The sequence below is a fragment of the Ovis canadensis genome, chromosome 1 (genome assembly GCF_042477335.2).
Source record: "Ovis canadensis isolate MfBH-ARS-UI-01 breed Bighorn chromosome 1, ARS-UI_OviCan_v2, whole genome shotgun sequence".
NCBI classification, from domain to species: Eukaryota; Metazoa; Chordata; class Mammalia; order Artiodactyla; family Bovidae; genus Ovis; species Ovis canadensis.
The window spans coordinates 269,514,208-269,541,105 of record NC_091245.1 but is presented as its reverse complement, the minus strand read 5'-3'; the positions used below and the strand labels follow the sequence as shown (position 1 = coordinate 269,541,105).

Here is a 26,898-nt window from a genome sequence, read left to right as displayed (position 1 = left end):
CCTCACCGTCTGCACTCACTGGCCTCTCATGTCATAGGAGAGGGCCCAGCATGGCTGGGGCACGATCCAGGGTCCTCATTATGGAGGACAACGCCTTTGACCCTCTGGGGTTCTGGACCCACCATTCAGCTCCAAGCCTGGTCTCCCCCCGACTCAGGAAGTCCCTGCCTATCCCCCTGGAAGTTGCCCAACATCCACCCACGTGCTCTGACTCCCATCCCATTGCTCGAGCTGGTCTAAACCCCACCTCGATCTCAGTTTCCATCTAGGCCCACCACCCACACTTTGCCTCTGGTGGTTTTAAGGAAGGTCACCAGCCTTTCCTGAAGGCAGCTGTCCTCAAGGCTCACACCCACAGCCTCCACCACAGCTCTGACAGCCAACTGCATACCAGCCTGGAAGCTACTGTTGAGGGCAGCTCCCACACAGAGCACAGGAAGAGCCCTGCCCCTGCCTGACTCTAGTCTGAATGTCCCCCTGGGCTGACAGCCCGTCTGGACAGTCTGCTTGGTTCTCCCCGGTGCTCAGAGAGGCAGGGCTCTGTGTCTTGAGGACTCACACTCCCCCGGGACTGACGCCAGGGAAGTGCTGGGGAGCCCAGGATCAGAGGCAGCAGAAGACAGGACTGGGAGGTGGAGGGGGTCAGTAGAAAGCAGGCAGGATGACCATCAGTCACATGGGGCCAGCAAACACGTTCCAACAAATGTGTCAACAACTTCGTACACACAAGACAGATAGTAGTGCAGAAACATGTAAAGTAAGAATGGCCCAGAATTTTCCAAGCCTGACAAACAATATCAGCTCACAGATTCAAGGAGCTCCAAGACAATGTAATCAAACAGCTGAAACCAAAGCGCAAATATTAAAGCAGGAGGAAAAAGGCACCAACCATTGGATTTGACAGCACAGACTGGCTCAGCGGCAAACACCATTCTCCTTCAAAGAAAGGGAAGAGTGACCCCCAGCGGCGATCAGGGTCACCAGGGCTGCCACTGCGTACCCCCCTCCCTCCCACCCGCCCCACCCCCCTGCCCAGGTGAGGTAAGGCTGCTTCCGGCGGGAAGGAGGGGTGTCTCTCTGGTTTCATTGGAACGACGCAGCCCAAGGTCTCGGGGGTGGCACTGTCATAGCGAGTTGCTTGGGTGGCCAGAGCAGAAGGGTTACTGCCACCCAGTGGGCCTGGAAGGCAGAGCATCAAACCAGAGGATTCCTGTCCAGCCTTACGAGCTGATGGAACTTGCCTTGCTGTGTCTGGACGTGCCTGGGACCCCTCACTGTCTGACTCCTTCCAACCTCCCATCAGAAGAGCAGTGTCTGTCTTGCCCCCATCCTGTCACTGTGTTTAAGAAGGACAAACTTGTGTGATTCCATTAAGTGAAGTCACTCAGTCGTGTCTGACTCTTTGTGACCCCATGGACTGTAGCCTACCAGGCTCCTCTGTCCATGGGATCTTCCAGGCAATAGTACTGGAATGGATTGCCATTTCCTTCTCCAGAGGATCTTCCCGACCCAGGGATTGAACCCGGGTCTCCCACATTATAGACAGACGCTTTACCGTCTGAGCTACCAGGGAAGTCCTTGGTGTGCCTGAGTGTGATTCCACGGGTCACAGAAAAATAGGCCTTTTGCCTCTGGACCTCTGGGCATGAAATCCATTCATGGGGCCCCATCCTCATGATGGAATCATCCTAACACCACCTTACTGGGGATTCGTTTGCAAAAGACCTATTTTGCTGTGACCTGTGGAATCACACTCAGGCACACCGAGGACTTCCCTGGTAGCTCAGATGGTAAAGCATCTGTCTATAATGTGGGAGACCTGGGTTCGATCCCTGGGTCGGGAAGATCCTCTGGAGAAGGAAATGGCATGAAATATTCAGCCTACAGCAAGTTCACAATGTACAGTCCCATTCACACGGTGTTGGGAGCCAGGCTAAAGACCCTGGTCACAGAAGCCAGCATCACCCTTAGTGGTGGTTCGGGGTGGGAGGGGCACTGGGGGCCTCCAGCGTGCTGAAGGGTCTTGGCCTGAAGGCTGGTTACATGTGTGCCTACTTTGTGAAACTTCACCCATCTGTATGCTCATGACTTGTGCAATTTGGGGTATATAATTCATATTTCAATAAAAAGTTAAGTAAAAATCAAAATCACACACACCAAAAAAGGTTATAAAGCAAGGCACATAGTATGACCCATGCTTCTGAAAAATAACATATATGCATAGAAACAGGATATACACCGACATTCATTTGTTAAAAAATATTTATTGAGCATGTCCTATGTGCCGACCCATAACTTATCTGGAAGACGTCTCTACAAGCGGACTACCCCATGCAGAGCCCCACCACGTGCATCGCACCTCCAGCTCCTGCGACGATCTGGGACCCCACGTCCATGAGCTGAGCGATGAGCCAAGGGCGGGAAGGACATACGCACACACGATGCATGAACAGCCACCTTCAGAGCACAGGGTTGACACACACATCCTGGGAGCTCAGGACTGGCCTGGCTGAGGGACAGTGGGCCACCAACTACCCACAGTGGACACTGGAAACACAGCCCAGGTTTCAGGACAGGCAGGGCAGTGACAATGGTGAGGGTGGGCCCCGCAGCGCCGGGCGTATGGGGAGGACCCTGGAGCCCTGAGCCTATGGGTGAAAGTGCCACCACCCCATCCTGGAGTAAGTCCATGGCTTTCCCAGGACACGCATCCGTCCAGGAGTGACTCCATGGAGTCACGTATGTCCCCCAAGATGCAGTGGACATCCCCCACAGAGCTGCTCTGTCATCTCCAGATGGGAAAGACTTTCTCCCCAACCTGAGAAAGACAAAGGAAAGGAAAACAAACCAATCAGACAGCAAATCATGTCAGTTTCATTACATACAGTATTTCCTAATAATAATTTAATATTGGACAAGAGGCTGGCATTCAGGTGAAGGCTTTTCTTTTAATGACAAGCATTTCAACTTTCAGCATAAAGCCAAGCACAAAATGGTTTGTTTGATTATTCTCTCTCCTGTGTGAACCTGAGTGAGGAAGAGGATTCTCAGTGGCCTCTGTGAGCCATGAGCCACAAGACCCCACCAGCCATGCTCACTTCAGCCTAAAACTGCAGCCTCCGCCAGGACACGGCTCCACCACACATCCTCGGCGGCCACGGCAAGGCACACGCTGTGAGCGAGGCCGCACTACGGCCCAGCCCTCGGCTCTCCCTGCACCCGGAGTCTCCCGGTCTCTGTTCTCACTGACCAGCCGAGTCTAGAGGGAGAACTTAGCTTCCTGCACCTCTGCTTCCTGTGAACAGAAGGGTCCACCTCCTGCCATGAGGATTAGGAAAACAATCCAGACCAGCTCCAGCACAGAGTCTGCTGCGGTGGGAACAGGCACCCACCACTGTGACCACCACAGAACCGCCACCTTCCGGGACAGCATCAGAGCACAAGACTCTAGAGCTAAATGTCTTACTTTTTGTAATGCAGGGTCTTGTGCAGAAGTGATGGACCAGCTCAGGGTGACAGACATGTGTCGCCTCCACACGGGGTTCCTTTGTAACACCACTGCGCCCGTGACCACGTCTCCCACGAGGACAGGGATGGGCTCATCCATCATGAACAGCACCTGCTTCCAGTGGGTGGTGCTGCAGGACAGGGCGTGTGGTCATCTAAGCCTGCCCCATCTGGGGAGGCCATGGGACTCCCACGGCCCCATCCGGGGATCAGACGGCTGCACAGGACCCAGGTGGGGTCACAACCTGGGCGGGGAGGTGGGTGGATGCAGCTGTTGGATGCTGCTCAGATTCCCTGGAACCTAAGGTGGACAGGCCACAAGGGAATGTGGCCAGACACAGGTCCTGGCCACTCTCTGGGTCAACCCAGCCTCTGTGAGCTGGCACAGCAGTGCCTACCCAAAGCCACCGACCCTGAACTGTGACGCCCACGGTCCTAGTTCATGCAGTTAAAGAGAGATTCACACTCATGAAATCGTGCCCAAAAGAAGTCATTACTTCTCTGAATTTGGCTGAGTGTGAGCAAGACAAGTGCAGCATTTGGGTGAGCAGGGACACCCCGAACTCTGTAAATTCCATGGCTCGGACACACAAGTGCCTGGTGTGGGCCCAGTCACACCCAGCACGAAGGTTCTCTGTGGCCTCTTTCCCTTCTGCCACATTCTCTCTGATGCACAGGCAGCCCACCTCAGCCACAGTGGTGGTCTCCTTGCCCCAGCCCACAGGTCCCCTCATCTCCACCCCCATACCACCTGCGTGTGGATGATCCCCACCCAGCGCTCAAGTGGGAAACGCCAGGCACACCCGGTTCACGGGCCTGGGAGGAGGCCCGGCTGGAGTCCACTCTGGTCATTCAGCTCCTCCTCCTGCTCCACATTCACAAAGGATGCCCAGGTCCTCCCCGGCCCAAAGGCCACAGTGGGATCTGACCCAGGCGGCCGCCACCCTCCCTGAGGCCGTGCTCACTTCTGCCAACCACACAGCGCAGACGAGTAGCAGGGTCATGCGGAGGGGAGTGGAGTCCCCACGTGAAGGCAGTGCTCAAGGGGCTGCTGTGTCCAGCCCCACAGACAACACAGCTTGCATCCCCACACTCAGGAGCAGGCATGTAGCTCTGAAATGTTACTACATGAAAATCGTATCTCAGGAAACATCCGCCTTCTCCAAGAGTCAGAGGAAAAGCCCCTGGAACTCTGAGCTGCAGCAGCAGAGGGGCCACGGAGAGAAAGTGGAGGCTGACCATCCAGGGCGTCAGGGGCTCCCATACCTGTGCAGGGGCCAAGGCGACCCGGACTCACCTCCACACACAGCCCTGCCCAGTGCCCACGCACCACCCACATGCCCAGCCCCGTGCTCGGCCGGGTCTGGAGAGATTTGGGTCCACTTCTGACTGTCTAGCCCTTCACATTCGTGACTCTGTCAGGCCTCCTCTGTGGCCCACGGTGAGCGGGGGGGTGGCACACTCACGGGTGCAGCGGGCCGGTGCTCAGCACCAGCTGTGGCTCGTCCTCCTCCAGGTTCTGAAACTGGACGCTGAACCAGGCTGTGAATCCATGCAGCGTGCCTGCCTTCTGTATGTCAAAGTGCAGCTCGCCTTTCATCGTCTGTGTTTAAGGCAATGGGTGAGAAGTGGGTGCAGGCCCTGGGCGCACGGGACCCATGGGCAGCGGCCACCTCCATGTGGCCATCCAAGACCCACAACACCACCCCGGATAGCCACATTGTCTACCTCAGTAGCTACAACACAAATCTGTAACTTGCTAATTTAGCCGAACATGTCAAAAACCCAGAGAAAGGAAACGTTACAACTTGCATTCTGAACTCAAATGCTGCAGACAATCAGCAAGGTCTGAAGCAATCTAGGTCTCATTGTCCTGATTTTCTGTCCCCAAATCCAAGTGGGACACTTTCTCAATTCTCTGCACAAACAGGAAATTCCAGATTGAGTCTTTATGATCCCAAAATGAACTGAAGCCTCAGGTTCAGTCTGCATGTGGTTTTGTATTCTAAGTTCCATAAGAGGGTACCTCCACTTTGGAGGGACCCCTTAAAACGGGGTTGTCCAGATCCACACACGCTACCTCATGGCCACAGATGGTAAGTAGGAGAACCGTAAGAATTTTGATAAGTGGGAGCTAAAAAAACTTAGGAAAAAATTTTAATTCAAATCCTATCATGACACATAATTTATCTGAATTTGAACAAGCTGAGAATATCAAACATAAATCTAAAAATAACTGAAGATGTTAAAGAGGTTAGCTATAAAGAAAATAACCTAAAAATACTAAAAACAAAATCAGAATAGATTAAAAAGACTGGGAAAATCAAGAGCAACAACTCTAATTCATTTATTAGAATGATTACATGGGGAAGGAAGGAAGGGTCATCTCTCCTCACCTCGAGGTCGGCAACCTGCACAGTTCTCATGTCCAACTGTAATATGGTGCATGGCTCAGATAGACAGTCGTCTGGTTTCAAAATGTGGTTATACTTGGGCTTCGAAAAAAACTCCTTAATTGCTAAAGATCTGGGGGGAAAAAGGAAGTGCTCAGCATCCGAGATGACATAGCCCCCATCTCAGGCTGTCTCGCTCTCTCCTCTGTGTTAGCAGGAATGCTAACTCACTGTCTGCAGCTCCGAGAGCAAAAGGCAGGGCCGAGGAGGCCAGCTCTGGTGGGCAGCAGCCGAGAATGGGAGCCACAGGCACATCCTTCTGTATCCCACTCACATACCCGAAGGACACGGAAGCCACGGGAAATTAAATTTCAGCAAATGGTGTGAGAGAACACGTCTCCTCCAAGGGGCCAACCAATGTCCCTGGGAAATGCACAGCCAAGGTCCTCCCACACCCAGTTCACGGTGCCCTTTTCCAGACACTGCAGGCCCTGCTCAGAGCTTTCTCTGCCCTCCCTCGTCACTTTACCAGACATTAACACCAGGCAATACAAGAAGCCCCCTGCCCTTTCCAGACCTTCCCTCACTCCCACCACATCAGTTCTGCACAAACCACAGAGCCGCTGTCGGAGACCCCCTCTCCACCCACTTTCGGATTTGGGTTGAGAATGCGACAATTCAACACATGAGGGAAGATCATACCTCTACACTGATATTTTTTCTTTTTGGGGGTTTTTAATAAAAAACAGAAAGGCCCAGAGGCCCCCATCTTACTGCCAAGCCCTGGTGATCTGGCAGGTGAGCAGCCATCTCTGATGAGGGGCCCTTCTCTGGCCCCAGGACAACTGCAAGGCCTCCCCCGCCTGCCTCCTGGCACCCTTGGAGGGGAGGCAGCCACATACACACATCATCCTTCTCGAGGAGGAACAGGAGGCCCTTGTGAGGAGACCTTTTATGTCAAAACCTGAAGCTCTGCCACAGGCATGACCGTAAGTCAGAAACCAGGAAAGCCACCACGGATTCTGCGGCACTGCTTTCTGTGGCAAGGTCAGCAGGGGCTCCACTAACACATTCTCCACCCTTATTAAACACTCTTGGCTCTTAATGGGATCATCTGTCTGTTTTAATGGCCCACATTACCTTATGTTTCCTACCTGTTTGGGGCCTTATAAACAGGCCATTTCAATTCTGTTATCAGCTTCAAGGCCAGTAAGGCAACAGGCAGACTTCTCAGTCATGTGAACACACTGGACTCCCAGCGGTGAGGGTTTTCCAGCCCTGCAGCCTGTGCCCCTGCAGGCCGGGAGCCCCACGCTCACCTGAGGGCACTCACCGAGGTTAGGGTCTGGCCTGGGGTTCAGTCCCACAGGCCGAGAGCCCCACACTCACCTGAGGGCACTTACCGAGGTTAAGGTCTAGCTCTGCGGCCTGTGGCCCTGCAGGCCGGGAGCCCCACGTTCTCCTGAGGGCACTCACTGAGGTTAGGGTCTGGCCTGCGGTTCGGTCCCACAGGCCAGGAGCCCACGCTCGCCTGAGGGCACTCACCGATGTCAGGGTCTGGCTTAGGGTTCGTGCCCTGGAGGCCAGGAGCCCCACACTCACTTGAGAGGGCTGAGGTCGAACTCATAGGCGTTGTCCCAGAAGAGCACCTTGCTGCGGTAGTCCCTGTCAGCGCTGCAGGGCACCAGGTGCAGGGCAGCCGTGGTCGGCCAGATGACCCCGTCCTCCTTCAGCCAGGCGTCCCGGGCATACAGGATGGACTCGATCATGAACTCAAACTGCACGGAGGGAGGCACACAGGAGACACAGTGACTGAGACGGTGTCTGCTCCCAGCCCCCGGCCCCCGCCACGGCACTCATGTCCCGGGGACTGTCACGGACAGGACGAGCTGCCAGCTCACCGGAGGGCTTCTCTTACACTGTCACAACAGTGGTCACCGAGTTCAGTCACAGCCTGGGCTTAAGCCCATTGACCCACACTGCTCCTCAGAACTGGGCACGGCCAACGGTCAGGGAACTTGCCCTCTCGCCCACCCTGCCCACCGAGGAGATAGCTGTCACCATAAGTGTTTTGGGGTCTTAACTCTCAAACAGTATCACTCTGGTCTGAGGTATTCTCAGAAGCTTCACCATGCTTTAAGTTGACTGAAGTCACTTCTCAAAAATGTGGAAGAGCAAAGCAGGAGTGCCACAGAGGTCACGTGACCCTCATGTCAAAAGCAGCAAGCACCCCAAGAGCCCCTCGGGGGTGTTGAATTTTGAGGATTCTTCATATGTTCAGGGTACACACTGTACATGTGAGTTGCAAATATTTTCTCCTATTCTTGGCCTTCATTCATTTTCTTAACATTGTCTTTTACAGAGCAGACTTTTTAATTTTGATGAAGTCCAATTTATCAACTTTTCCTTTAATAGAGTATGCTTTTGGAGTCACACCTAAAAACCCTTTGACTAATCACGAACATTTTCTATGATTTCTTCCAAAAGTTTTACAGTTTTATATTTAAACAATTAGATATAATCAATTTTGAGTTCATTGTTCAAGATGAGGTATGAGGCTTAAAGTTGAAGCTTTTTTTGGTTTATGGATGGCCAACTCTCCCAACATAATTTGTTGAAAAGACTATCTTTTCTTCATTAAATTAACTCTGTTCCTCTGTTAAGAATCAGTTGACCACCTTCGTAGGAATCTACTATCCATTCTGTTCCACTGACTTATGTGTCTATCACTTCACCAGGTTCACAGTCTTGACCACCACAGCTTTATACTAAAGTCAGGTAGTAGAGTTTTTCCGATGTTGTTCTTCTTTCAAAAACTGTGGCATTTTCCTGGTGGTTATGGGGCTAAGACTCTGCGTTCCTAATGCAGGGGGCCCAGGTTCAATCCCTGGTCAGGGAAATAAAATCCTACATGCCATGACAAAGATTCCCAACTAAGATCCGGCACAGCCGAATATTTTTTAAAACCTGTATCAGCTATTCTAGCCTGCCTGTGCTCAGTCATGTCTGACTTTTTGTGATCCCATGGACTACAGCCTGCCATGCGCATCTGTCCATGAAATTTTCCAGGCAATAATACTGGAGTAGATTGCCATTTTCTTCTCCAGGGCTAGTTTGTTTACACTGCACATAAATTTTACAATAAGCTTATCTGTACCTACAAAAACATCCTGCTTGAATTTTTATTGGAATTGTATTAAATCTACAGATGAACCTGGAGAAAAGGGGCATCCTTACGAGGCCGTCTCCAGCTCACGACCAATGCGTGTGGGTCAGCATCACCTGGAATCAGCATCCAGAACTTGCACATGTTTTGCCAAGTGTCATCATTCTGGAGCCACTGTAACCAGTTGTGAACAGTGCTACTGTATAAAAATGTGACTGGCTTTTGTACGCTGACTTTGTACTCCACGATCGTCTTAAACTTGCCCACTAGTCTAGGAAAGTTTTTGGAGATTCCTTGGCATTTTCTACAAAAACAATCACATTGTCTGAGAACACGGTTTATTCCCGTGCCTTCATTCTGTTTAGCTCCCATTTATTCCTTCTCTCTTGCAACGGTTAGATTTCCCAGGACAATGTTGAGCAGGAACAGGGGAGCACCCCTTCCCGCTTCATTCCTGCTCTGGGGGAAGTGGCCATTCTATCCTAACAAGTAAAAAGCTGAACTGAAAAGTCAGCAACTCTTCTAAAGTCCATTAAGAGAAATTAGGTCACAGAGTAAATGGTCACCCTCAAATTGGAAAAACTGAGAGGCCTGTAAGACAGTCCCTGACTTATGATGGTTCAGCTTCATGACAGGGCATTAGGTATTCAATAAAAACTATGCTTCAAATTTTGCTCTTTTCCCAGCTAGTGATACACAGTGCAACACACACGTGCCACACAGGCCAAGCCCCCATCAGCCATGCAATCATGAGGGTGAACAGTCCACACACTGACAGCCTCTCCCTCTCAGGACAGTATTCAGTCAACCACATGAGACATTCAACACTCGTTTTCAACAGGCTTTGGTTATGATTTTGCCCAACTGTAGCCAAGTGGGAGTGCTCTGAGCACATCGAAGACAATGAGAGCTGAGGCGTGTTGCATGCGTTTTGGATTTCGGTGTTTTCAGCTTAGGATGGGTTTGTCAGGACGCAGCCTCACTGTAAGTCAAGGAAGAGCTGCACAGGGAATCGCACCTCACCAGAGCAGAAACATCCCTGGAACCAGGGCCAGGGAGGAAGCTGAACCGAGGCTGACAGGCTGCTGGGGCTCAGTGTGGACAAGCTGAGGCCCAGACTCCAGGCAGGCCCCATGACAGGGTCCCCACAGTAAATACCAGAGAAAAGCCCAGTGCTTCTCACAAGCTCAAAAGAAACCACTGGAAATACGCCAGAGTATTCTCTTCTTCTTAACAGGGTCTGCCCTCAGGAGAGACTATTTAACAGAGCCTAACCAGCTGGGGAAAGAATACTATCCAACTCAAGCACCCTCCAGCGATCCTGTCCCACCTAAAAGGAGAGAAAACTTGAAAGGCACCTGTGGGGTTCACAGTCCAGAGGCCCAGGATCACTCAACACTGAGACCCCAGAGCAACTCCCTCCATATCTCACCATCACGTCTCTACAGGCCTGTTTACACAGACCCTTTATCCAGTCATCACATCTGGCTATCAGGAAAAAAACACAAGACATATGAGCAGTACAAGAGCCACAGCAAACCTTAGAACCAGATTCAGACACAGTGAAAGTGTCAGTCACTCAGTCGTGTTAAGACTACTTGTGACCCCATGGACTGCAGCCCCCCAGGCTCTTCTGTCCATGGAATTCTCCAGGCAAGAATACTGGAGTGGGTTGTCATTCCCTTCTCCAGGGGATCTTCCCAACCCAGGTCTCCTGCATTGCAAGCAGATTCTTTACCACTAAGCCACAAAGGAAGACACAGTAGGCAACTGTAATTATCAGGCTGGGAACTTAACAACTATGACTAATATGCTAAGGGCTCTAATGGACAAAGCAGACAGCATGCAAAACAGATGGGCAATGTAAACAGAGAAATGGAAATTCTTAGAAAGAACCAAAAATAAATGTTCAAGAGCATTTATTTACATTCTGAACAATGTAACAGAAGTGGAGGATGCCTTTGATGGGCTCGTTAGTAAGGACCCTCAGCTGAACAACAAGCCTGAGCTTGAGGAAATGAAAACAGAAACTGCCAAAGCTGAAAAGCAAAACAAAACAGGCTGAAAAAGAGAACACACTGAAGGGCTACGAAACACAAAAGGTATAATAGACACAGAACAAAAATACCAAGAGAAGAATGAGAGGCGGGAAGAGAAGAAAGCGTTGAAAAAATGGCTGAGAATTTCCCCAAATTAATGTCAACTCCGTTCACGGATCACAGCCTTGTCGTGGTGAAGGGGATTGTGTAACTCAATGAAGCTGTGAGCCATGCGTGCAGACCCACCCAAGATGGATGGGTCATAGTGGAAAGTTCTGACAAAACGTGGTCCACCGGAGGAGGGGATAGAAAACCACTGCCATATTAGAACCTTACGTGGCGTCTTACATGGTTCACACTGTTTGCTGAACCCAGGGTAGGTAAGGCACAAGCAGGGAGGCTGGAAGAAAACTGAGGCGCCGTAGGGCCTGCAGCATGTGTTTATTCTCTAATGGCGGGTGTGGTGGCAAAGGAGGATTTCTCAGGTGGGGCTTATATATGTTTCCAGAACAAAAGTGGCCCAAAAAGCAAGTACAGCACGATGCGCACGCACAGTGCTGTAAGTGATCGCCACTGTTACAAAACCACGTACTTACAAAACGTGGGACGCAAGACCCTGACCACGCCATCTTGGCTGATTTGCTCTTTCCCTACACGTGGTTAGAACCTTATGCAGGACAACTGACTGGTTCAAAATTGGGAAAGGAGTACAACAAAGCTGTACATTGTCACCCTGTTTATTTAACTTATATGCAGAGTACATCATGCAAAATGCTGGGCTGGATGACTCACAAGCTGGAATCAAGATTGTTGGGAGAAATATCAACAACCTCAGAGATGCAGATGATACCACTCTAATGGTAGAAAGCAAAGAAGAACTAAAGAGTCTCTTGATGTGGGTGAAAGAGGAGAGTGAAAAACCCGGCTTAAAACTCAGCATTCGAAAAACTAAGACCATGGCATCCGGTCTGATCACTTCATGGCAAATAAAAGAGGAAAAAGTGGAAACAGTGACAGACTTTATTTTCTTGGGTTCCAAAATCACTGTGGACATTGAACGCAGCCATGAAATGAAAAGATGCTTGCTCCTTGGAAGATAAGCTATGACCAACCTAGACAGCATATTAAAAAGCAGAGACATTACTTCGCCAACAAACATCCGGACAGTCAAACATATTGTTTTTCCAGTAGTCATGTATGAATGTGAGAGTTGGACTATAAAGAAGGCAGAGTACCAAAGAATTTATGCTTTTGAACTGTGGTGTTGGAGAAGACTCTTGAGAGTCCCTTGGACAGCAAGGAAATCAAACCTGAATATTCTTCGGAAGGACTGATGCTGAAGCTGAAACTGCAATATGCTGGCCACCTGATGTGAAGAGCCAACTCACTGGAAAAGACCCTGATGCTGGGAAAGGTTGAAGGCAGAAGGAGAAGGGGACAACAGAGGATGAGATGGTTGGATGGCACCACCGACTCAATGGACATGAATTTGAGAAAACTCCAGGAGATGGGAAACCTGGTGTGCTGCAGTTCATGGGGTCACAAAGAGTTGGACACGACTGAGCGAGTGAACAACAATGCCAAACAGAAGCCACAGATCCAGGCGTGACGAGCACACCGAGCAGGATAAATGTGTGGTGGTGGCGGGGGGAGTATGAAGAGGCATGTCATCTTCAAACTATAGAGACTCAAAAAATAAAGTCCTGAGAAAGGCTGGGGGAAAAACACCTACCTACTGAGGAACAAAGATAAAATTTCACCTGAATTCTCAGAAACCCTGAAAGCAAGAAGAGAGTGGAGTGAAATATTTAATGTATTTCTTGGTTTTCTGTTGTGCGGTTTTTTTTAAGCCGCCCTGTGCTGCATGTAGGATCTTAGTTCCCTGACCAGGGATTGAACCTGGGCCCCTGCATGGGGAGCACAGTGCCTTAACCACTGAACTCTCAGGGAAGTCCTTATGATTAAGGACCTTTGATGTTACTACTGCAAAAGGATTAGAACTCACTGAAGGCTCAGATGATGGTTAGCAGTTTTAGGCAATAATGTGTATTTTAATTAATACATGTACATTGTTATTTTAGATGTAACGCTTATTGCACACCCTACAGTATAGGGTAAACATAACTTTCTATGCACTGGTTTCCAACGTATTTGTGTGACTTGCTTTATTGCAATAAGTGCCTTGTCATGGTGGTCTGGATATGAACCTGCACTATCTCTGAGGTCTGCCTGTAGATCAGAAACGCAGATCTACATGAAGAAAGGAAAGCACTAAAAGAGAAATAAGTGAAGATGAAACTAGAACTTCTGTTTTTCCCATTCTTAATTAATCTAACAATTTAATCTAACTAATCTAACAATGTGTCCAAAATAATAGCAACACAGTACCTGACCATGTATGTGTATTTATGCTTACGTGTAACCAAAACGAATGAAAATGCTCATACAAGGGACTGGAGGGAGAAGTCAGAATTATTTTGTTTTCATAAAGAACTCACACTAGCCATGAATCACCACAGTGTTGGATGAAAACAGACGTGAATCAGCTGTAAGTATATACTGGAAACTGCTGTTCTCTGTGCCCAGTCATGACCGACTCTGCAACCCACCATGGACTATAGGATTTCCCAGGCGACAAGACTGGAGTGGGTTGCCATTTCCTTCTCCAGGGGATCTTCCCACCCCAGGGACTGAACCTGGGTCTCCTGCACAGCAGGTGGATTCTTTATCACTGAGCCCCCGGGGAAGCCCTTGGAAACTGTAGGGCAACCAATTAAAAAAGGAAAACAGAACAAGTATAACCGATATGCTAAGAAAGGGGAGAAAACAGAGTCATATAAAATGCTCAGTTAAAACATCAAAAGGCAAAACACCTAAATATATATGCAAAGTATTAAGAGATCTGAAAAGAGAAATAGGCACAATACAATCACTGTAGGGGACTTCAATACCCCATTTTCAACAATAGATAAATCATCCAGACAGAAGTCTTAAGGTTCAGTGTCATTTGCTGTCACTTTCCCAAATCTCTGCAGTCTATAAGAAGTGAGGACCAACATTCTTATTGTTCATATAAGTTAGTTCCTTACTATTTAAAACAAACTTCTTGCTGGAAACCCTGGTGGTGTCCCCCTCCCCTTCATCCATACGTCACTTCTCTGGGTTTTTACCGAGACTAAACTTCAGACCACATTTCACTGTAACATCTTAGGTCCCAGAAGGAGGGTGGGCCGAGGGTCCAATGAGACACAGACCTGCAGGCCCGGCTCCCACTCACCTTTCACCTGCCCTTGGAGCACAGAGAGCTCGGGAGCTCAGAAACCACTGCGGAGGGTGGGTGGGCAAGCCAGCAACCTCTCCACCCCAACCCAGGCGAGACTGGGGAGGGAACCTGGGACAGCCTGGGCTTCAGGCTGGCCAGCAATGCAGACCAGGGGGCTACAAAGAGAGAGCAGACCAGCTGGGGGGAGACAGGCTCTGCTAGCAAGGAAAACACAGCCTAACATTACATACTGGATATTCGCAGGTTCTTGAAGAGAACAGAAATTTATGTAAATCACTCACCAGAAAGATACATTCACTATGACTTAGATTTCCCATAAAGATTTTTTTTAACCCATTAAAAATTATTGAGCCAATGTTCAAACAAGAAATCACTGACATGTCACCTTAGGAAAAAGTCAAAATTAATCATGATGTACGAATATTCCAGAGCCCAAAGCAGCCACCCCAGCAGTCCCCATGGCCCCTTACCAGCAGGCAGGTGCCCATCCACTCAGACACCAGCACATCCACCTTCTCCGGCAACACCACGTCTTCCACCTTCTGCTGAAACACGGTGATGATATCAGCAAAGCCATTCTGCACGACCAGCTGCCCCGTGTGCTGGGCCATCTCACTGGCCTCCACCGCAAACACCTACAGGTGACAGAAACACCATCCATGTGTGCCCCATACCACGGCCAGCTGTCCACTCTCCCCGAGCCCAAATCACCAGCAGAGTCAGAACCAGCATCCGAGAAAGAAAGGCAGCGTGCTGGACGGCGGCCAGTGGATGGCCACCCGGTTCCCCTGATGGAGCCCCGGGAGGGCCTGCCTCTCACCCTGACTCCACCTTCCGCCAAAACACAGGCACAGGGCTGTGCAGGTGGACGGAGCCTCTGCACCCATGGGTGCCGCCCACCCCAGGGGTCCCGGGTCAGGCCCAGCAGCCTAGCTCCCATATACACAGCAACAATCCGTACCCAACACAGGAGACTCCTAGCCCTCAAATGACATCAGTGAGACTTTGAGGCCACCAGCAGCTAGTTACCAATCGAGGATCTAAGAAGTCCTAAATGCTACGTCTGGGTTCTGGCAGGATCGGGACTCGGGCAGCACTGCGCTGCAGCTCCACTTGTGAGCCTTATCCACCTGCCTCGGGGCCACTGAGAGGGGCACCTATGCTCGGTTCAGACGGGCCTTAAATGGCAGAGGACCGGAGCCCAGCGGGAGTCCCAGACAGTGGTCCACCCTGACCCTGGCAGGGTCACATTTGGGGCGGGAGGACACCGTGACACCAGGATAGCAGTCTACACAAGCTGCCCAGCCCTGACACGTGGATGCACGTGTTTCTAACATAACTGAAGTAAACATTTCACAAAAACATCCCACCAGTTTCAGCTCACTGTCCTGCCCTATTCCACTATGTGCTGCTTGCGACTCATCAAACCCACAGCACGGCCTCTGGAGGGCTCAGCCTTCAGAAACACGCTGCCTTTTTCACTAAGCAGCAGAGGCATCACCAAGACCCTGCTCAGAAGCTCCCGACTCACGGCTCTGGGCTGAGCATAGTGTGCACAGAAGAGGCTGATGATCCCAGTCCCACAGCCGACGTCCAGAATCACTTTGTCTTTCAGGGATTCTTTATTCTGCAGGATAACACTATGGTACTTAGTTGTTCGAGGCTGGTCTGCCAACATCTCCAAGTGAAGTTTCTAGATGAAATACACATGAAGGAAGGATCACTGCCTGTCATTAGCGCTACGCTATGCTCTGACCTTGGACAATCAGAGCCTGACCTGACCCCCATAAAGCCCCACACCACCCCATGCCTAAAAATATGTGCAAAAATCAGAAGACCAAAAAAATGCCAACAGATACAAATAAGAGTAGACAGTGAAGGAATGAGGTAGAAGCTTCTGGAACCCTTCCCATGCAGTGGGGTGCACCTCTCCTAGAGTCAGGTAAGCAAAGAAGCAGGTGTGGACCCGGAGGTGGACACGGGAGAAGCAGTCACATTCCTGTCCTGACACAACATGGCCAAGATCCACCATGAGAAAATGGACAAGACTGACAGAGGCTGCAGGAGGTGACGGCACCCCACAGGAATCAAATGCATCCCCAAGGAGGCAGAGCAGGGCTCCTCCACACAGTTCAGGAAGCCACAGAGGGGGCACCCCCAGCACCGTCCCCACACACCTGCCAAGGAGACCCAGCCCAAGCAGCACTTGGAGGGTGGGGGTGTGGCGACAGGGGCCTGGCAACCCAGACCAGGTCAGCACCAACAGGAGCCTGTGTGGGCCTCGCGAGCCCATGGCTCCTCAGGGACAGACAGACAGAGGGAGACCACCAAAGCAGACTAAGTTGAGACCCAGATGTCCTGCCTGCAGGTCAGAACCAGGATATGGAACCCAGGGAAGAGGTGTGGTTGCATTCACCTCAGATACAATACACTTCAGAGCGAACAGCATCAGGTCATGACATGGACAGCAGACGACTGAGGATGGGGGTGGTGGGGAGCCTCCACGTCAACACAAGAATCACTGCAGCAAGAGAACATGATAATTCTAAAGGTTCCTGCGCCTCCACAACAGAGCTTCAAAACACACAGAGCAAAAGCCAGGAGAAATGCAACAAGGAACACAAATTCGCCATTACAGTCAGAGGTTTCCATACCCTTCTCTCAGTAACTGACAAGTAGAAAATCATAAGAGACACAGATGCGAACAACAGTATCAGCTAACTTAATCCAACAGATATGAACAGCACACTTTCCCAACTATTTGCAATCATACAACGTCTACAGATTCACCTAGAAAGGTACACAACCATGTATGATCAAAACCTCAAAACTTAAAGAGACATAACACCAGGGTTAAGAAATGAGGAGAGTCGGCATATCACCACAAAGATGTCACTCCTCCCTAAATTCACTTTCCATAAAACACATTACAATGCCAACCAACGGGGCAGGGGCAAAGGGGAAGCACAACAAAACAGTAATAACATTAGTTTCAAAAAATAAACAGATCAGGCCATGAAGATGCTAAAAAGGCAAATCAAAACCGAGATACCTGTTTTTCTTGCCTTTAAGATGGGAAATCTTTTTTCAGCTGGCAGCTTTTTCTGTGAAGACCTGCAGCAAATGCACCTTCTGCGCCGCTGGGAGGCGCACACTCAGCCGACATTCCAGGCGGGTGGCTTGGCTTGACCCACCCCAGAAAGACTCATGCACACATCCCCCTCAAACCCACGCAGTGGGAATTTAGCAAAAGGGAGCAGGATTCACGTAGGAGAACATCCACTACAGCATCGCTTGGCATGATGAAAAGCAAACACGATCCTTTCTAAACCAACACACCGGAGCTACTGAGCAGAACAGACTTTCAAAGCAGTACAGCTATGTGAGAAAGGCGATAACAGTGTATGGGACTACTCCTTTTTCATAAATTTAAAAGAATAAAACAGATGCAGCTTAGACTTGAAAGAAGTGTCTACACTGCTGTTGGGAGAAATCTCACAGAAGAGACAGACCTCAGCTTCTCATTAACTCTTTCTTATTAGATGGAAACCTCTAAGCATGTACACAGTGGCAGATTTTCTTCTCTTAGGCTCCAAAATCAGTGTGGATGGTGACAGCAACCATGAAATGAGAAGACGCTTCCTCCTTGTTAAGGAAAGCAATGACAAACCTAGACAGCATGTTAAAACGCAAAGACATCACTTTGCTAACAAAGGTCCATGTAGTCATGTATGGATGTGAGAGTTGGACCATAAAAAAGGCTGAGCTCCAAAGAATTGATGCTATTGAACTATGGGGCTGGAGAAGACTCCTGAGAGTCCCTTGAACAGCAAGGAGATGAAGCCAGTCAATCCAGCAGGAAAGCAATCCTAAATATTCATTGGAAGGACTGATGCTGAAGCTCTAGTACTCTGGCCACCTGCTGCGAAGAGCTGACTCATTAGAAAAGACCCTGATGCTGGGAAAGAAGGGGATGACAGAGGATGAGATGGTTGGATAGTATGAATTTAGACGTGAATTTGAGCATTAGGACATGAACTTGGGCAAACTCCAGTAGCTAGTGAGGGACAGGGAGGCCTGGTACGCTGCAGTCCACGGGGGTCACAAAGAGGTGAACATGACTGAGACTGAACAACAGGCATGTACATGCATCAGTGGTTTCCCATTTACTTTAACATTTTTAATGATCCAATATGATGGGGGCTTCCCAGGGGGCTCAGTGGTAAAGAATCTGTCTGCCAATGCAGGAGACGCAAGAGATGAGGGTAAGATCCCTGGGTCATGAAGATCCCCTGGAGTGGGAAATGGCAACCCACTCCAGTATTCTTGCCTGTGAAATCCCATGGACAAAGCAGCCTGATGGGCTACAGAGGGGTCACAGAGACTTGGACACCACTGAGCACACACACACATGCACAATACATAGCTTCAAAAAAGTACACTAAAAAGCACCTGTAGATTTTACCCAACATAGTCACAGTGCACACACGCTTGTACCCACACCCACTCGGAACCCTGCCAGCACCCCAGGCCTTCCCACCTGGCCTCACCAAACACGGACCCCCTTTACCAGTAACCATCATCCAAATTCTAAGGGGAATCCAGTCCCTGATCTCCAGATCCTCCACTTCTATACACATTCACAAACAACACCTTTCAACACTGCCTTATAACCTTACAGAACTGAATCTACCTATTTGAAACGTTCATCCTTCAACTATCTATTTTATTTAGTCTAAAATATAAACAGGTTGTCTGGACCATAGAACTTTGGGTCTTCATTCACACTGGAAAAAACCAAACTAATAAGCTAGTTATTTATAGGTAATACTACTACTGATTTATACAACTTTTTACATTTTATTTTTACTGTAAAATTTACTACTTTTTTTTAAACACTGAGGAAAGTTTATAATTCCATAACTCGGACAGTATCTCTAAACCAGGAATCGGTACATTACAGCCAATCCAGGCCATCACCTGCTTTTGCATGGCCTGCAAGCCAGGATTGGCTTTTACATTTTTAAACGGTTTTTAAAAATCCAAAAACACAACACATGAAATCATATGGAAGGCAAATTTCAGTGTCTATAAATAATGTTTTATTGGAATGCAGACCTGCTCACTGAAATTTTTAAGTCTGCTTCAGCACTTGGATGGCAGAGCTGAGCAGCTGGGCTGAAGAAAACATCTGCAGGCCCCACTCTGAAGAATTGAGCTGAAGCCCAGAAATTATTTTTAAAGTTAGAACCCAAAACCAGAGAGTGGCAAGCGGCTCCGCGTGGCTGGGCAGGCAGGAGGCAGTACCAGGGTTCCATAGCTGCCGAAGTACTCCTCATCCTGCCAGGAATCCTCGGCGTCCCAGTCCTCCAGCTGCTTCCCCAGGTGGTTCGCCGGGATGTACCCACAGCAGCCCGCACGCTCACCCCACCACCAGTCCGCAGTGGTTTGTCTCAGGATGAGGATCTTTTCTCCTCTCAAAAAGCTGAGCTAGAGAAACATATACAGAAATGAAAACTAAAGAAAAACCTGAGGTTGGTATTTCAGTTGTGGCTCAGTGATAAACCTCCATCACTGGTCCCAAATCACAGCAAGTGCAGTAAGGAGTCAATGAGAAGGACATCAACTGACAGTCTATGAAAATCACACTAGGATTTTGAGATTTCTTTGGAAATCTACAAGAAACAAAAGCAGACCTTAACAAGAAAGATCAAGCATTTTCGAACAGCTTGAATTTCTTAGAATTTCTAACAGCCCCTTTACTGTAACTCGGCTAGATGGTAGCTGATTCAGTTGCTGGAGGCTTACGCTAATTACTATTACAAAGTAAAGAAAGCTGCGTTCAAGTAGATGTTTTTATTTTACACCCAATTTCCCTTAACTAAATTAAGTTACAAGTAAGGGTTTCAAAGCAGAGGTGAAGCAGGTACCTCCTCCCCAACCCCATTCCTCACCCAAGGATCCTACACATCAGGCTTGGGACCTGGATCTGTTAGGCTGGAAGGGTCACTCGTGGGTCTTCTGTTGCTGTGAAGTATCTGAATACTTCTTTATTTAAATCTGCTGACTTCTGCAAATTTGACATCTAATCCTGCCACTGAACATGCTGAGCCCACAAAGAATAAACCCACATGGCTACCTGCGTCTCATCGGTGGCAGAATAGTCTGCGATGGCCACGAACTCCTCTGGGTGCACAGCCCCCTGGAGGTGCTCCTCCTCAGCCTGCGTGGCAGGGTCCTCCTCCTCCTGCTCAGAGCAAGGGAGAAAGGGAGGTGATGGGGGCAGCCTTTCCTCTCCCTTCCTCTCTCTCCATCTCTGCCTGTCTCTGTCTCTCTTCATCTCTCTACACGATTCTTTTCCACTCACTCTCACCCCATTCAGCTCCATGCTCACTGCTACTGGCTCCCCACCACCCCCTATCCTCAGCTGCCTGCTGTCCATGTAGAACATGGAGCAGCAGGAGGTCCCCACACCTCTCCGTGCGCATGTCACACTTATGCCCGCACACATACATACACACACACCCAGTTTATTTTTTCTATTGACATAGCTTTCTGTCAAAGATTGCACAGCCACTTTTTAAAATTTTTTTCTTTTTTCACTCACATAATACCTTGAGGAAAACTCCCCATCTGCAGAAATCTAACTTATAATGTTCAGTGGCTACTTAACATTACACAGCAGAATGCCACCTGAGTCTTCAGTCGTCCTTTACTGATGGACTTTCTCTATGTCCACAAACTTCTGCGCACATTTATCCTGACACAATGACATTTTATCTCTATGGGATAGACTGACATGGATGACACATAGGCATAGGTTTCATTCAAACATTTGTCAGGTTCTTTCCATAAAGGGTGAGGCACTTCACCAGCAGTGCATGGAGTGACTGACTTGAGTTTTTGCAGAGTGCTATGTGTAAAGACTCCAGAAAGGGTAAATATGTGGGGAAAAACTATTACTTACACTTTACAAAGAAGACTTCTGATAGTACAGAGAAACTAATAATTTATGGTGGGGTTTATAACATATATAGAAGTAAAAGGTTACAACACAGCACAAAAATAGGGGCTGGTAAATGGAACTAATTTGGAGGATTCTTACATTGTCAGTTCAGTTCAGTCACTCAGTCATGCCTGGCTCTTTGCGACCCCATGAATCGCAGCACGCCAGGCCTCCCTGTCCATCACCAACTCCCGGAGTTCACTCAGACTCATGTCCATCAAGTCGGTGATGCCATTCAGCCACCTCATTCTCTCCTTCTCCTCCTGCCCCCAATCCCTCCCAGCATCAGGGTCTTTTCCAATGAGTCAACTCTTTACATTAGGTGGCCAAAGTATTGGAGTTTCAGCCTCAGCATCAGTCCTTCCAATGAACACCCAGGACTGGCCTCCTTTAGGATGGACTGGTTGGATCTCCTTGCAGTCTAAGGGACTCTAAAGAGTCTTCTCCAACACCACAGTTCAAAAGCATCAATTCTTCAGTGCTCAGCTTTCTTCACAGTCCAACTCTCACATCCATACATGACTACTGGAAAAACCATAGCCTTGACTACACAGACCTTTGTTGGCAAAGTAATATCTCTGCTTTTGAATATGCTATCTAGGTTGGTCATAACTTTCCTTCCAAGGAGTGTCTTTTAATTTCATAGCTGCAATCACCATTTGCAGTGATTTTGGAGCCCAGAAAAATAAAGTCTGACACTGTTTCCCCTGTTTCCCCATCTATTTCCCATGAAGTGATGGGACCAGATGCCATGATCTTAGTTATGAAGAGGTTAAAAAAAAAAGACTGGGATAGGTTAAGGATACACAACATAATTTCTTGGGTAACCACTAGAATGATATAAAAAGGTAATGCTAAAAAGTTAATCGAGGAGATAACATGGAATTATACAAAATATTTCATTAATCTAAAAGGCAAGAATGGAAAAAGGTAAAAAGGAAGAACTGTGACAAAAAGGAAACAAACAGCAAGATGTTAGACTCACTATGTTAAATGTTAACAGACTTAACACTCTAATTAAATGGCAAAAATTACCTAAAAGGAAAATAAAAGACACAACTACAGGCTCTTTACAAGAGGAATACTTTAAATATATAGAGTTAGACTAGTTGAAAATATAGATATATATGTGTCTGTGTGCCATCCAAACACTAACTGTAAGAAAGCTGGTACCACTAAATTAATATAAGACAAAGTAGATGCTAGGCAAGAAGTATTAATGGGTAAAAAGAGACACTTCATAAAAATAAAAGGGTCAACTAATCTAGTAAACAAATACTAACCTAAACATATGTACCAAGTAACAGAGATTCAAAATATATGAAGCAAAAAGTGATAGATCCAAATGGAAGTAACAAAAAACAGACAAATCCACAATCACAGCAGAGATTTTTGAAACTCATCTCTCTCAGTAGTTGAAAGAACAAATGGACAAAACATCAGACAGAATCCAGAGATTTGAGCAATACTAAGTAAGGACCCATATGGTGGTGATGACATCCTGATAGCTCAGTTGGTAAAGAATCCACCTGCAATGCAGGAGACCCTTGTTTGATTCCTGGGTGGGGAAGATCTGCTGGGGAAGGGATAGGTTACCCACTCTAGTATTCTTGGGCTTCCCTTGTGGCTCAGCTAGTAAAGAATCTGCCTGCAATCTGGGAGACCTGGGTTCAATCTCTAGAAGGGAAAGGTTACCTATTCCAGGGTTCTGGTCTGAAGAATTCCATGGACTATATAGCCCATGGGGTTGCAAAGAGTTGCACACAAGTGAGAAACTTAGGGGAAAAAAAAATGAACCACTGACAGTGACAACACTGGACACCACACCCCACAACTGCAGAATACCTTAGTCTCTGAAAGTGCACATGCAACATCCAAGGCCAGACAGGGTCTTACCATGAGCCCAATGTAAGGCCAAACAGTCCTTACAAGGAGACCATAAAGCAGGCATGAGTAAATTTCCAAAGACTGAAATGCTGCGTTTTCAGATCAAACATTAAGTAAAACCAAAAGCAATAACAAAAATACAAAATTTCCCAAATGTCTGAAAAGTAAGCAACATACTCTGGATAGCCAAGAAAATTTCAAATTTCCACCATTTAGGTAAATTCTAAAAAGCACACGCAGACAATATCATATATTGCTCAAAGATGCCTACATAAGGCATAAAAGAATAAAAAACGGTCCAGAAACACAAAGATCAATTCATAATTCATAGTAGTGTTTGCCCTTGAGATGGAAGAAGAAGAATGGGACTGGGGAACGGACTTGATTCATGGTTTTTTCATTCATTCATATATATATGTATATGTGTATATATATACATATATATATATATATACACACACACTTATGTTCTGAATATGACAAAATGTTAGCAAGTTTCCATTTCTCTGTAATATGTAATTTTTTGCAGTATTATTCTATAAATACTGTCACCCTGTTTATTTAACTTATATGCAGAGTATAGCATGAGAAACACTAGATGAAGCACAAGCTGGAATCAAGATTGCCAGGAGAAATATCAATAACCTCAGATATGCAGATGATACCAACCCTTATGGCAGAAAGAGAAGAAGAACTAAAGAGCCTCTTGATGAAAGTGAAAGAGGAGAGTGAAAAAGTTGGCTTAAAGCTCAACATTCAGAAAACTAAGATCATGGCATCTGGTCCCATCACTTCATGGGAAATAGATGGGGAAACAGTGGCTGACTTTATTTCGGGGGGCTCCAAAATCACTACAGATGGTGACTGCAGCCATGAAATTAAAAGACGCTTACTCCTTGGAAGAAAAGCTACGACTAACCTAGACAGCATATTAATAAGTAGAGACATTACTTTGCCAACAAAGGTCCATCTAGTCAAGGCTATGGTTTTTCCAGTAGTCATATATGGATGTGAGCGTTGGACTATAAAAAAGGCTGAGCACAGAAGAATTGATGCTTTTGAACTGTGGTATTGAAGAAGACTCCTAAGAGTCCCTTGGACTGCAAGGAGATCCAACCAGTCTACCCTAAAGGAAATCAGTTCTGAATATTCATTGGAAGGACTGATGTTGAAGCTGAAACTCCAATACTTTGGCCACCTGATGTGAACTGTTTCATTTGAAAAGACCCTGATGCTGGGAGGGATTGGGGGCAAGAGGAGAAGGGGACGACAGAGGATGAGATGGTTGGATGGCATCACCAAGTCAATGGACTTGAGTTTGAGTAAACTCTGGGAGTTGGTGATAGACAGGGAGGCCTGGTGTGCTGCAGTCGATGGGGTTGCAAAGAGTCGGACACAACTGAGCGACTGAACTGAACTGAACTGATTCTATAAATGTTCCAGTACTTTTTAATTTCTCGAAAGAAAATTAATACATCCACAAAATTAAAACATTTTCTGATAATTTTAAAAAACAGATGAGTAAAATGATCCAACTACAAATAAAATTTCTACATATAAAAACCACATGAATTTAGAATACTAATTAGAATGAAAAGAGAAAAAAATGTCAAAATTGATATCACAGACATGAAAATGTTTTTAAAAAAACATTTATTAGAGTATTGTTTTTTAATTTTACATAGTCAACATTCCTTGAAATTTAAGGTGACTTTTTCTTTTTTACTGTTAACTTGAATGATACATGTTACAAGCAGAAAAGAAGCATAAATATATAAATCTTTTCTAATATCCAACCTGTGTCTAACATATTCTGTCTGGGATGTTTTTAACAACTAAAAAAAAACCTGTGCTTGCTTCACCAGCTCAAGACCCAAAAATGGAACCCTAGATTCCTGGGAGGTGTTTACAATGCCCAATTCAGAATGTCTTGTGTGACCTCACAGTGCATGTCCTCTGTTTAAGCAGCCCCTGGTTAGTGGCCACCTTCCAAGGTCCAAGGAAATCACCATCACTTCGTGAGTGAGCGAGCTCCACTCTCTGCAATGGTCCCAGTCTTTAAATACAAGTTCACAAATAGCAGAACCGAAATTACCTGCAACTCACTTCTGGGGCAGTCACCTGGTGTTGCCATGGTTCCTTTGGGATCTGTACATAACTGCTGCTTTAATGTTTCATTTTTCCCTTCATTTCTATTTTTTAAACAAGAGAGAATGAGAAAATGCTTGTTACTTTGCATCATAATGTTCACTTTTAAAGTCCATGAAAAAGGTCTTCCACCAAATGGATATAAAGAATGTGAAGAATGAATGGAAATGAAATTTATAAATACAACTCTTACAAAATCAACTGAAAACATTTAAAATTTATGAACTCCAAACAGTGTATATTTTCATCGCTAGCCTGCAAAGTGTTAACTGTTTATTGGCCAAAGCCTGTTACTTTCTGTTAAATCACTGGGTAAATTTAAAACAATAAATTGATGTCAACTCTTAATTTGGAACCCTGACAACTGTGACTCCAATTAAAATTTCCTATCTGGGGCTTTAAAGTGTTTCCACTAACAGGAACCAAGGTCTGCACCTGCCAGAGACTTTTCTTTTCAGTTTCAATCTTATTCTTCCAGTGACAGTATAGCTCACATTGTGCTCTGCGATGGATGTGTGTTTTTTCAATTACGCAGCAGTTCCTCGTTTGAAATGAGGGCTTCACATTATCAGTCAATACCTAGTACTTGTTTTTGTGACGTTTATAATTACAAATACTAATACACATACATTGCATTTTCACTGGAAACTGAATTGAGGCCAGCATGGGGCGGGGCCGGAAGATGAGGCGTGGCCGTATTGACGGATAGGGCCTGGGTGGGCGGGGCGGAATAATAGGGCGGTGCTCGGCTAAGGGGCGGAGCGCGGTTGGGGGAGAGGGCCCTGAAGGGCAGGCGGCCCATGGGCCGGAGAGAGAAATAGGTGAAAGGAGGATGAAGGGAGGGACGGGGCGTGATCCAAGAGCGGAACGGGTAGTGAGGGAAGAGAATGGGACCTGCGCTCGGGTAGGGTGGTCCCGGATGCCAAAGACAGACGGGGAAGTGGGCGTGGCTGTGGGAGGGGCGGGCACTGTGGGCGTGGCTGAGGGGATAGCGGGGCAGTAAGGCAAAGGGTGCGGCGTCGTGGGCGTGGCGCGAGTGGGGCGCGGCCTTGTGGGCGGGGCGCCGAGCCCGCGGTCGGGGGCTAGCAGAAGCAGGAAGGCGCGAGGAGCCCGGGAAGGAGAACGGCGGCCTCGGTGCGCCGGCTGACGCACACCTCGGGAGAGGACCCCTCCCCTCCCCTGGCATGTCCAGCTTTACGCGCAGTCCGGTCGCCCGAGCTGCCCACGGGAAGCCTACCTCAGTCGCGTTTCTCCGCTGAGGTCGGCGTCCACACCTCCGGAAAGGAGTGGAAGCTAGCACCCACCAAGAACCCAAGCCACCGCCCTCTGCCCGCGCAGGCGCTCTGTGAACAGAATGCCCCCCCAACCCCGCGTAGAAGGCCCCGCCCTGGAACCGGCTCCTCGAGCATGCGCCACCGTCCACGCCCACCCCCTTGTCTGGAGAGTGAGCCAACGCCCTGAACTGCGCA

General features: G+C 47.9%; 1 protein-coding gene across 1 annotated transcript; it reads right to left on the bottom strand.

Moving 5' to 3' along the window:
- Positions 1-2,244: 2,244 nt before the first annotated feature.
- On the bottom strand, positions 2,245-26,898 carry PRMT2 (protein arginine methyltransferase 2). Its single transcript, XM_069582191.1, has 11 exons — positions 26,667-26,898; positions 25,377-25,473; positions 20,528-20,635; positions 19,696-19,878; positions 15,920-16,081; positions 14,859-15,023; positions 7,503-7,678; positions 5,904-6,033; positions 4,974-5,110; positions 3,467-3,638; positions 2,245-2,818 (listed from the first exon to the last, which is right to left on the bottom strand). Exons 2-11 carry the CDS (start codon positions 25,413-25,415, stop codon positions 2,786-2,788), a joined length of 1,305 nt encoding a protein of 434 aa, XP_069438292.1. The 5' UTR covers positions 25,416-25,473; positions 26,667-26,898; the 3' UTR covers positions 2,245-2,785.

Excerpts from the sequence above, each read along its gene's own strand:
- PRMT2 (XM_069582191.1), bottom strand. The coding sequence starts at position 25,415 with ATGGCAACACCAGGTGACTGCCCCAGAAGTGAGTTGCAG. Across the intron at positions 20,636-25,376 it reads GCCCCAGAAGTGAGTTGCAG|GAGGAGGAGGACCCTGCCAC; the intron begins GTAATTTCGGTT and ends TGCTCTGAGCAG. Across the intron at positions 3,639-4,973 it reads AGCACCGGCCCGCTGCACCC|CACCACCCACTGGAAGCAGG; the intron begins GTGAGTGTGCCA and ends CCTGTCCTGCAG.